Source organism: Pristis pectinata, chromosome 2, assembly GCF_009764475.1.
Source record: "Pristis pectinata isolate sPriPec2 chromosome 2, sPriPec2.1.pri, whole genome shotgun sequence".
In the NCBI taxonomy this organism is placed as follows: domain Eukaryota; kingdom Metazoa; phylum Chordata; class Chondrichthyes; order Rhinopristiformes; family Pristidae; genus Pristis; species Pristis pectinata.
Genome location: NC_067406.1, coordinates 50,040,795 through 50,053,879, shown reverse-complemented (window position 1 = coordinate 50,053,879; position 13,085 = coordinate 50,040,795). Strand labels below are relative to the sequence as shown.

Here is a 13,085-nt window from a genome sequence, read left to right as displayed (position 1 = left end):
GATTTTAACTTGCATCGCTACAGTGTTGGTTCAGGCCTTTGGGTTATTTGTCCAGGAACTGGATCTGATCTGCTGATTTTAAAATTGCTTAAGTGTTTTTTTTATTACATCCTTGAGTAAGGGTTCCATTATCGTTCTTACAACCAATCTTAATCTAACCAGTTTATGGCTTCATAATCTTTTTGAACTCTTTAAACAATTTATGTATTCACTTCTGATTTTTGATAACTCTTATTTTTGTATTTTTTCTAAATTTCTAAGACACGTAACAACACCGCACATAAACTGACATTGTGATTACACTTACCATTAGAGAGTTTGAATAAAAGAGATAAAATATATTTTGGAAACAATTTCACTGCTGAAAGAAACAGATGATCATAAAAGAAATATCTTAATGCATCCTTAATGTGCATTAAGGCGCCAACATTCCTTGGTAATGAAAAATGTTCCACAGCACAATTTCATACACAAGTTTAACAAAAAAAAAACTTTCTCAAAAAAAAATTATCAAGCTGCATTAATTACCTGTGCTTTCCTTTCGCAAAGTCTATAGACAGTTTCCAAATTTGAGTCGTTGTGCATGGAATGTGAATACATTCGGTGTTCAAAAGCCTCAATTTTCTGGATTACTTTCTTCAGTCCCTGATCCTTGATTCCCATATCATCAATTGGATCCAATAAAGGTACACCATCAGGAAATCTCTTCTGTACTTCCTAATACACAAAGCAATGATAAGAATATACCAAAAAGATTGAATGAAAACACATTTCGATAAATTTTCTTCTTTCGTCCATTTTTGCCATTGCAATCATTAAATTTTAATATGGCTAATATATGAATATGATATAGCTGGGGCTAGGCCTAGAATTATAATCCACAGACTCACAAATAAAGTAATTCACATGAAGTAATTTACCTGTATTGATTTCAAAACACTTTGCCTGTTATCCAGTGGTCTCAGGTCTTTTGGAATATACAGGCGCACACTACTGATGGCAGTAATTAAGTGAAGCATGATAGGAACAACCTGTTGTATAAAAAAAATTGTATCAAGTTTAAAAATACAAAACATTTGTTCAATCTTCAATTTATTGTAATTGAACATTCTAAGTCCACACATTCGTTGTATTTTCAAAAGCACCTGAGAAACTCATTGCAGAATTAATGTAGCAGCATTATGCTAGGATTCCCCAACAGTATGCCAAAATAAGACACAAAGGCAATTGATTAATCTCTCACTAACCATGCAATCTAGCCAGCAGTTAAAGAATATGCCTCATACTCTCTGCTCACAGACACCTTCTTGATGCTTCATGGATGAATTAATCTCTAATATTTTAATTGCCTTAGATACGTCAGTAATATAAATCATATAATATAATAAATAATATAAATCAGTAATACAAGCTGATCCAATTAAAAAACAGGAGAAAAAATGTGGCCATATATTTATTCATATCTAAAAACAGAGGTGACAACTGACCCAGAATTGGCATTTAAGTCAGAGAGAATAAATTCAACAAAACTGGAAGTTACTTTTGACTTCCAGTGGGAGAGGAGTACTTGACACTGAATTAACTCCAATGATTTTTATACTCCAATGTGTATGTCTCTAAGCTTTGCATTTGCTGGCATGTACCAAAGCTCTGTGAACATAGTAACAGGGGCAAGACCTGGTAGGGAAAGAGTAAACAACTCCATACTGATTATACTGATTGTGTGAATCAGAAATAATTTTTAAAAATGGAACAGGGCACAAGAGGCAGAGCAGCATGCAGGACCAAGAATACAGAAAAAATGAATTGAAGAGCAGGAAGCAGGTAAAAACAGATTTTACTTGGAATCCGTCAGAAAGAAATGTCATAGAGAATCCGAATTTGGTTCATTGGACTATACATGTTGGTTATTTTGATTTTAAAGAATCTACAGATCCAATGTTGGCCATTTTGGATCAAAATAATTTTTCTCCAGTATGTTCTCACCATACAGGATCCAAATTTGGCAATATATCCGTTCTACATACTTGTACTTGGTTTTGGTCAGAAAATGGAATGCTTAACAATTATCCTCTAACAATGCAATAGCTATACAAAACTAAAATGCTCTCCAGTTTGCTCTTCAAAAAAAATGACTCCTTTCAAAATTTCCTACACTGGGCAGATTTGTAAATACTATATACGGGGTTGAGACAGCAGTTTCAGCAGAATGCAGGAATATTTATATTTTCAGCCAGTCTTAAGATTTCATGTGCCAGATGCATAGATCATCTGTGAATGGAGCCAATCACCATGGAATCAGTGAACAATTTTGTTTCTAAGCAAGTATGATATCTTATAGCTAGTGTGTATTTGGGAAGCTTAGTATTTTCTGATCCCTTTCTTCATGTGTGCCTTTAAAAATCCCTGCATTCATTCAGAATTTATATTTTGACCTCATCTGGAAACTTTTCGGGTATTTATACATTATTATCAATATTTTGCTGATGAGTCTGCGAATGACTGAGATTGAAAGTTCCAGAGTTCAAGATTTTTCTCTTTAAAAGTTTTCAGTACTATATTGTAGAGTGCAAGTAACAAAATAGTAATGTTTTCAACAGTTTTGAAGTGAACTGCAATCCACAGACCTGCATTTCTCCTTTTTCTCCTGCTTTTGCTGGCTTAGCTGCTTCTGAAGCTGCGAGCTTCACGCTGTCTTTACTGCAGTGCAATAAAGCTTCTACCACATACAATGGATCAAGCTCCCCGGTATTAGGCTGTGAAAATAAAATTAAAAATACATCTATCAGAGCTCAACTTGTTTTCAATATATTTTATTTGCATGTATTTTCTATTACAGACATCTGAAAGAAATTAAATATTTGACAAAAAGAACCACCTTGGTTTTTTTTAAAGAAACAAAAATTTTAGAACCCAATGTTTGCTTGTGAAACTATATAACTATTATTAAATAAATCACAAATTTTGTAAACATAAGAGAAAATAATCCAGTTTGGAGCATTTCTACTGGAGACCTAAAGGAATCTGTTCTGTGTTTAATATTGTTTATACAACTGATAAATTGATTTAAAAAATTTAATCATTGCAACCTAACAAAATTCAATTTTTGCAGCTCAAAATGAGTGGTTTGGCAAAACACAGTTAACCTTTTACTTGGAGAAATTAGAAATCTATGTTGGCCCTCAATATTTTTACTAAGTAACTCATTGATATAGATACTGCGTATGAACCAATTAGGAGCAGGAATTGGCTATTCAGTCCCTCAAGTCTGCTCTGTCGTTTAATAAGTTCAAGATGGATCTGACTGTAACCTCAACTCTGCATTCCTGTCTAGCCTCATCACTCTTTCACCTCTTTCCTTACTGTTACAAACCAGCAACAAAAGAAACACACAGAGTCATGATTCAGTGTTAAAAACTACTTTATTAATAACTACTTATGATAATAAGAAAAATAAAAGTAAAAATGTTAGAACATTAGAAGTAAAAATGTTAAACCTTGAACATTAACCCCAAAAACTAAACTCATAGTGTGTGTGTGTGGCAAAGTCCCAAACTCCAAGTCCAGGGATGGTTCTTAAGGTTCAGTTCCGCAAGCCATAAGGTGAAACACGAGCAAAGGCTTCTTCAACAACCACCGTTGTCTGAAGATAAGACGTAGATGTAGAGAACATAGAGAGAGTAATTACGAAATCCACACGTTCCATGATGGAACCCAAACGACACCTCAGTGTTTACTTGGTAGTGACTTCCTCACCCCAAAAAGCATCCGAATCGTGGTCGTCCACACAAATACCTGTTTCCTTCTACAGGTCAGCAACAAAGTGAACTCCACCGGATTACTCCCAATTTCCATACGTGGATTGTAGTAACAGACACAGTTATTGTATCTCATCCATCGATACATAAAACTAGCAGGCTGGTGTCTCTCTCCCTTTTCTCTCTCTCTCTTCTCTGACTGACTTTGACTGCCTTTTTCAACAACGTCATTACGTCCTTTATCTTCTGTTGATGTAAGCAGGCCACACACACACACCACTATGCTCTATCTTAAAGGGACATTCACCGAGTCCGTAACATTACCTTTTAGCTATCTACCTCAACTTAAAAATATTCAAAGACTTTGCTTCCACTGCCCTTGGAGAAAGGGTCTTCCAAGAACTCAGGACCCCTTAAGGGAAAATAAGTTTTGCCTCATCCCTGTCATAAATGGGCAATATGTCTTATTTCTAAACAGTGATCCCTTGTTCCAGGTGATCCCACAAGAGGAAACACTCATCCTGTGAAGACCCTTCAGGATTTTGTCTGTTTAATCAAGTTTCCTTTTACTCATATTAGATTCAAGAGTATCATAAAACCACTGCCCACTTCTGGTATCAGTCCAGTAAATCTTCTCTGAACTACTTCCATGCATTAACATCCTTCCTCAAATAAGGACACCAATACTGTACACAATCCACAAATGTGGTTTCACCTAATGCCCGATATAAATAAAGTACAAGCTTGCTCTTTTGTACTCAATTCTCTCTACCAATAAATAATAACATTTGGTTAACTCTCCTACTTACTCAAACCTGCATGTTATCCAATGGCAAACAATGTACCAGAACACCCACTGTCAACTGGTAGCTCGGCATCCCAGTTTTCTTGGCGCATGGGGTCACATCTCAGTTCATAGAATGTGGCTTTTTTTTGTAAAGTTAACGGGAAGTACTTAAAGATTACCAATATCCTTTAATAACCTTAAGTATTGATTCTGCCCATGTCCCAGATTAAGGCTCCTTTCTTGTGTCACAACCAAATTTAAGGTGAGCTCTAGTAAAATACTGTGGGCATATCTGGAGCGAGCAGCAAGCCAGAAATGCTTGAAGCTACCTTGATTTAAACAAAAGCCTTTTTTTAAAGAGAGAAAACCCAGTGGAAAAAGAGAACTGTCTGCGGCCAGGCCATCAGTGTTAGAACCTGATGGTGTTGAAAGAGGACTAAATGGGATAAGCAACTAACCTTGCTACAGAATTAGGAAAAAAAGACATTCAGAGAAGTTATGCCCCATACTTACTGAGAAATGGCCAAGACTTCAATGTTTTAAAACTTCTGAATCTTTCACAAAAGCACTTACTTTCACATTCATGGATTTAAAAATATAAATTATCATATCTTTTCTTAAATTCTTAGTCAGATCTATGAATATTTCAAAATAAATAACCTATCTGAAAATCTTGAGTTATCATTTCTTTAAGACCAACAGCAGACTACTTGTGCCTCCCATGCCCTGGTGTAAAATGTGCTGGAGTTATCATATTGTAAGAATTGGGTAATTAGCCCAAGTTCCTCCTCCTTCATTGAATTCTATGATAAATTCGGTACTGGAGCTCACACTGCTAACTTTTAACTGTCTCAATGGATACTTATGTTAAGAAACATCATGAAAACAAAAGAGCCATTAAGAGGGATGCCAAAAGCTTAGCGAAAGTTATGGGCTTTCAGAAGTCCTAAAAGGAAGAAACAGAAATAATGTGGTGGAGACAATTCCAAAGCAGAAACTCAGATGGTTGTAGCTATTGCCTCCAATACAGTGGAAGTTAAAATGCACACGGAACCAAATTCAGAGGAATGGAGATACTGAAAGGGAACTGGAAGCGAGTGCAGCCTGCTGTGTAGGATTGAAGCAGATAATGAAAACTGGGAGCAGTGAGACCATGATGGGATTCAATCACAAGATCATAAATTTGGTGCAGGACAAATCAAAAGGCCATTAAGGACAGAAGTGATTTGTGTGCAGAATAGTAAATGAGTGGCATATATGGAGGGATAGCCAGCCAGGAAATCACTGGATGTCAAGATCGGGCCTAACTATTGTTGGAAGATTCTGAAAATAAACTGATTCTGATTGGCAAGCCCCCAACAATTCAGTAATGATTTCCTTAGAGTGTGTCCATTTTACGAGTTGTGTCGATATTCAATATCTAAATACAAAAGTGGTTTGGCTTTTTTCATCTCATGCACAACAGCAGACAATCAAATCGTTGTAGGAGGAAGAAAGTCCACACGAAAAGATGTAAAGGCTGATCTGGCAAATCTTTCAACTGGACGTTGGCCAAATTTAAACAATCTGGTAAACATACGAGGGGTCCTCTCTGGGTGGCCTGTATGTGTATTAAATTGAACCCAATTAAGCAGTAGCTATCGACCACAGATGTTCACTGGCCAAATGAAACAAGGTACATATATCATAAAATTATGATAAGTTCAGCACACGTGGGACTTTGGTGGTGCTGGACAGGCAGTTTTATTAATGTTATACCTATTAATAACCCAACACACTAACTCACTTTTTTTTTAAGCTGTTACACAATAATTTTTCCTGTGCACCCAGGAAACGGGGCCCTAGTGAGTGGAAAGGGAGCAATCACCAAACACGTGAACTCCATCCTGTGACGCTTGGGTTTAAGTGCCAAAGAATAATCACTGATAATCACTTACTCTTATCTATATCGAATTATCACATCTTTCAGATTAGTATCTACATATATTGAAATAATCAGGGTTCTCAACGACTGCACTTCTGGCTCATAAAATATCATTTCATACACTATATTAATGCAAATCATTTACCTTAACATTAGATTTTTTATTGAAATTTATGACAACTCCCCAACCAAAATCATCGTCTTCATTTTTCACCTGAAAGACAAAAGGTACATTTGTTTACTCAAAACCATGTTTCCGAATATTTCAAGATATTTATAAAATCAATAGCAAAAGAATTTACAAACTAAATTGAGAAACACACAATTACTACCAATTTCTCATCTCTAGAAGGATTTTTATTTGAGAAATATCATGAGCAATTCCACAGATACGAACTTCTTATTGTAAAAAAGAGCTACTCTTTTTTATTAAACACCATGGAATATCTTTCCTTCTGCATGCTACTTTAATTTTCGTATTTCAATTTGCTTTAATTAAATATTGTTTGCAGAGAGAAAAAAAACATTGAATACTGCTTCAAACCTAGATGTTTAGCAGCAGCAGCATTTATAAGGATCAGGTCAAGGCGGCCCACTTAGCTGATATCCTGTTCACCACCTTAAACAGTGACTCCACACTGACACAAGATAACTGCAAAGTGTAACGTCTATAGGGTGCATTGCTGTAATTCACCAAGGCACCTTTGACAACATTTCCTAAAACCAGAACCCTATCACCTCGAAAAAAAGGACCGTGGGTGCTTAGAAAGCTCTATTGCCTCCAGGTTCCTTTAAGATACCCAAGAACCTGACTTGGAAAAATTGTTGTTCCTTCTTTGCTACAAATCAAAACCCTGGAACACCCCACCTAACACCACCATGGGAGTTAGAGCATGAAATATTACTCAGCTTTTAGTCTGTACAGTTAAGTCTCACTTCTCTACCCTCTCCCCCATAGCCCTGCAAATTCTTTCCTTTAAAATACTTGTTCAGCTCTCTTCTGAATGCTACAATTGAATCTGCCTTGACTCCTATTCCTAGCAGTGCATTCCAGGCCTTAACCACTTCCTGTACAAAGATCTTGCTCATGTCACTTCTGGTTCTTTTGCCAATTGCCTTCATTCTATGCTTTTTTAATCTTGACCCTTCTGCCAATGGAAACAGTTTCTCTTTATCTACTCATCTTTCATCTTGATGAACTTAAATACTTTTATCAGATCTCATTGCAACTTTCTCTTTTCCTCAGCTTCTCCAATCTTTCCACACAACTCAAGTCCATTAGCTGTGGAATCAGCTTAGTAAATCTCCAATGCAATTTTTTTGTAAAAGACTTGTATCTTTTCTAAGGTACAGTGAACTTAACACAATCCTCAAGTTATTACTCAACCACTATTTTACAAGAGTGCATCACAGTAGCCTTCCTCTTGTACTCTATGCATCTGTTTAAAAAGCCCCAGGGTCCCCCAACTGGTGTTTGAATTCCGCATCTTACTTTAGACTGCTCAAATCTGGCTCTTGGTTCAATGACGTGGACTTTATCAGTGCCACTCACTGAAATTACACGAAATAAATAATGATGATGCAAATATACCTTAACAAGTCTGCCTGGCTGAAGAAAGGGTAAGCAGTACTTTGGTTTGTGTAAATATTCTTCAATTTCTTTACCCAGTTTAGCCAGCTGCTGTCGTATTTTGTAGTAAGCAACAACGTTTTCTTCGTTGGGAATTTCAATTTCATTGTACTGCCCTTCCAGTACCTTGACCTCTGTAAAAATACATCATATATTGGGTTATATACAAAGACAATGCATTTACATATCAAGCGTTAATTATGAAACAGTTAAATGAATAAATTTACTGTGCCACTGAATGGCTGATATTATGTGGCATCATCCTTCCACTTAATCAGATGATATTTGGAGGTTGGGGGAATGAGGGAGGGTTGAGATTCTAATTTTTTTTTAAATTTGGGAAATCTGTAGATAAAACTTTCCTACAGCAGCTATAGTGTATCAATAGTGAAGAAAATAGTTAACAAAAATTAAACATCCTTTTCTGTTCTGTATCGAGTAAAGATTCTTAAATATTTTTTCAGCTTCACTCTTACAGCTGAGTGGTGAATTAGTCCATGACACTCCTAACTTCTGCCTTAATGGAGCAAGATGAGCCATGTTATACAGGCCCATGCCCTACTTTTGCATCCAAGGAAATGCAATGGTGCCATAGTTAACATTCATAGTTAAGATATTGGTGAAAGGAGACTGTGATTATGGTATATTGTTCAAAGTTGGGGAGAAGCAATGGCTTTCTTCTTGAAGATTTAATGCAATTTTTAATGTTATAACATGCAAAGAAGTATGATGGTAGTACAGCCTTCTAGGGCTACATAGCGTTATTCCATAAGAGCATCATCCTGCAATACACTTCAAGATATCTTTATTAGTCACATGTACATCGAAACACAAAGTGAAATACACCTTTTTGCGTAGAGTGTTCTGGGGGCAGCCCGCAAGTGGTGCCACGCTTCCAGCACCAACATAGCATGCCCACAACTTCCTAACCTGTACATCTTTGGAATGTGGGAAGAAACCGGAGCACCTGGAGGAAACCCACGCAGACACGGGGAGAATGTACAAACTCCTTACGGACAGTGGCCGCAATCAAACCAGGGTCGCTGGTGTTGTAATAGCGTTACGCTAACCGCCACACTACCGTGCCTGCCCAAACTGCTTAATATTCATCTTTTAAACATATCTTGTGGTGGACCACCATTAAAATGTGGTCTTCTATGAGCGTTGAAATGTATTAGAAACTTTTCATCACTTTTGTCATTTTTTTTCCTTATTCAATTTATCATCAAAATTCAAAACAGATGGAATTCATTTGTAATTCACATTTTTACGCCATCAGCAAGAACAACTATATGTATTCCCCGAGTGTCAGAAATGTACTCTTGCAAATCAGATAAAGCTTGGCTAAATTCCTATTATTCTGCCACACCAATGACATATCAGATTAAGTATGCTGCATGAAAATGAAAATTTCCATTTCTCAATCCAATGTTAATGATCTGAGTTAATTAGTAAATTGTATATCAGCTCCAGTGATTCTCCAAATACATACCAAAGCAAAATTACAGCTGACCTCATGAACGTAACTACTTTGAACCAGTATGTCCAAATCTGAAACATGGGAAAATAGACCCAGCCAACATGTCAAACAACTCAAACCGCAGAGACCAGCGAGTGTCAAATTTTTCACCTCCATGCACTTCCCCAAGCACTTATCACACAAGAAGCTGCTTCAAAGAAATTATGTAGAAAGCTGTGTCAGCAAATACCCCAAAACACTAGTAGCAATTTCAGGTGTAAATATTTCCCCTCAAATGCTCCTACTCAACATCTCTTTCTAGCTGACTTATGTATCATGCCTTAATGCTCTTGGGAAAAGTACACATACGCAGAATTATCACAATCGCCTGCACACAAAACATAGTTGTGATGAGCTGTAAAACACTGTTATCCCGCCTGGTGCTATGCTGCAAAGTCCTGGTTTGCGATACTGCCCTTGATCCTTCAGTCTGAACACATCTAGGTATGTACCACAATGAGATTAAAACACATTGCTTTGTTAGGAACCTGTCTCGTGTAAACTGGGCTCATCCTGTAATGAATCACCCAACGTCATGGTCTGGAGAGGCTCTTTCAGAGGGCTGGTGTGGGGCGGAATGGGTGAATGGTGTTGCAACTCAGTGCTGAGAAATGCAGCTCAGGGCTAATCCCTAGCCAGCACAGTGAACACAGGCCATCAATGGGAACTGGCAACACTTATTTCATGTGCTTGTGCATCCTTGTGTCTCCCCCAAAACTTCCTGAAGCTGCCATCTCCCCTCTTTGTTTGCCTGCAAAGCTCTCCCCTCCCCAATCCCATCCCAGAGACTTCTCCATGCTAACAAGATCAAATATAGTAGTTGGCCCACTCACCTGCTTCACAAGCAGCTTCACCACATTGAGCCATAGGGCAATTCGTCACTGGATTTGAGCCAGGTTCCTGGTACAACAACATGCAGCAACTGAGAGGGCAGGGGTTCACTGCCAGTATCCCAACCACCTAGTTCTCAGCACATCAGTGTGCAGCAGTGAGGAGGGCAAGAGTTCACATCAGGTTCCCAGCACAATAGCACTGTCAGTAACACAACCTTTTTGGTCAGGCACAGGTCACATTCCTATTCAATGCTTAAGTTTCAAAATGGACCATGGAGAAAATCCAAATCAGAAATTTCAACTCACTAAATGTGCATTCTATCCACAGATAAAATTTACAGACTTTGGTCATCTTTGGATGCAGAGCTACTGCTCAAGTTTGGTTAAAATTCCACTGCTTACAAGGAGCAATCACTGGGAAACCTTTCAATGCTTGTTCAACCAGTTCTACCATATCCATTAGGGAACTTATATGCAGTTCACCTGTTGCCGAATAGGAAGAATCCTAATCCCCACTTGATTGCTTCTCTTGCAAGTCTCATCAATAGCTGGTTGGATTGCTTTCCACCTGCAACACAGAGAACTAGCTGGCTCAAGGACATGAGAGTCCACAGAGTATAAACTCAATCCATCATTGATGTATCAATGGTGTTGAGGTGGAGATGGTTGAGAGCTTCAAATTCCCAGGTGTAGATATCACTAACAATTTGTCCTGGTCCAGCCATGTGGATGCTATGGCCAAGAAAGCACACCTTTACTTCCTCAGAAGGCTAAGGAAATAAGTCATGTCCCCAATGACCCTCACCGATTTTTATAAATGCACCAGAGAAAGCATCCTATCCAGATGGATCACAGCTTGGTATGGCAACTGCTCTGCCCAAGACCGCAAGAAATTGCAGAGAATTATGAATGCAACCCAGTCAATCATACAAACTAACCTCCCCTCCACTGACTCCATCTACACTTCCCTCTGCATCAGGAGTGCAGCAAGTGTAATCAAGGACCATTTCCACCCCAGTCACTCTCTTTTCTCCCCCATCCGGTTGGGCAGAAGATACAAAAGCTTGAGAACACATAACACCAGGCTCAAGGACAACTTCTATTCCGCTGTTATCATACACTTGAATGGACCTCTCATACACTAGAACATGAACTCTTGATCTCCCAATCTACCTTGTCGTGGCCCTTACATTTGCTCTGTAACCATAATACTATTTTCTGTATTCTGCTTTTCCTTCATACTATCTTGATGTATTTATGTATAGAATGATCTGTCTGGATGGCAAGCAAACAAAAGCTTTTTACTGTATCTCGGTATATATGACAATCATAAACCAATTCCATTACCTTAAAGGTCAGCCTAACCATGAAATCTTGTACTGTGAACAAACAAAAATATTCCATTGTATGCTTTGACCTGTGATAGGAAATTGCATGGATATGTCTCAGGTAACAGTGAGATTCTCCTCCTGGACGTGCCAACAGTGACGTGGGGTTCTCCAGACCAAAGCTCTGTTCACCATCTGTGTGATATCAAAATTGTACCCAGTTGACCTCAGTATTTATGAGAAGCCCACGAATATGGATGTTGTTTCTTTTACTTTCCAAACAAATCTTTGCATTCTGCTCTTGATCCAAGTCAAACCTTGCTAAATCAACATATTCTTTCAAATGTATTACTATAGTGCTTAACTATTTGAAGATTGTGCAGTATAGGGCATAAATGCCTTCAGGGCAAACACTTCAAGAACCTGCCTGGGATTTTTGATGGCAACATACAATGTCTACAAAGATTGTTAATGTAATGCTTAAGGTTAAATCAGGAATTATACTACTGCATGTGCACCAAAAGGATTCCATAAACTAAATAACAAAAGAATTAACAATTTATCCTCCTGACCTGAAGATGGAGGCTGAAGCTCTATATTTTGCTATAAAGCCAAGCAACAAATTTACATTGCAAGGTAGCTGTGCAACACTGGCTGACTTTTCCTTGCCTTCAGAAGTGGCTTACCAAGCCACTCAATTTTATCAAACTGTTAAGAAGAACAACAAAAATATACTGGTACGATTCAAGAGATGGCTCCTTGTACCGCTTAAGGCAAATGAAGACAAACAATTAATGCAGATCTCGGTAGGAAGACCCACATAAATATCAAAGAATTAAATTATTTTGAGATTTTAAATAGAAAGTAGTAAGCTTTGCTTAAAAGCAGCTTGCTGGAATTAAGAATGCATTTCATTGAAGCTCAACAGATCAGGAAAAATGCCATTTCACTGTTAATGACATCTTGCTTTAATAGTTGAAAGCAATTTAATATTGAAATCAATTTTGAATATTTTTATTCTCTGTGCACGCTATGAGAATGTTTACAATGAACTAGCTTTCTGCTTTTTATTATTTCATAATTTATCTCATGCCTCGGGCAGTATTGTACTGTGAGCTATTGTTTAATGGTCCTTAGGGTTCCATTTCAGACATTAGCTTGGCATGTATTAGTCCACTACCTCAGTCCAGAGATAGAATGATGATGCATGCAATAAATTATTCACTTAAAAGAATGCTTTACTTGCTTTTCATAAACATGCATAATACTAAACTGATAAGTTTCAATACTTTACTTACTCTTCTTG

The 13,085-nt window shown here is 37.6% G+C and overlaps 1 protein-coding gene across 1 annotated transcript in view; it reads right to left on the bottom strand.

Moving 5' to 3' along the window:
• mtrex (Mtr4 exosome RNA helicase) overlaps positions 1-13,085 on the bottom strand; it is a 98,868-nt gene that overhangs the window by 24,551 nt on the left and 61,232 nt on the right. Inside the window, 5 exon segments of the mRNA XM_052036933.1 lie at positions 529-717; positions 921-1,031; positions 2,628-2,756; positions 6,615-6,683; positions 8,061-8,233. Coding sequence (XP_051892893.1) covers positions 529-717; positions 921-1,031; positions 2,628-2,756; positions 6,615-6,683; positions 8,061-8,233 — 671 coding nt within the window.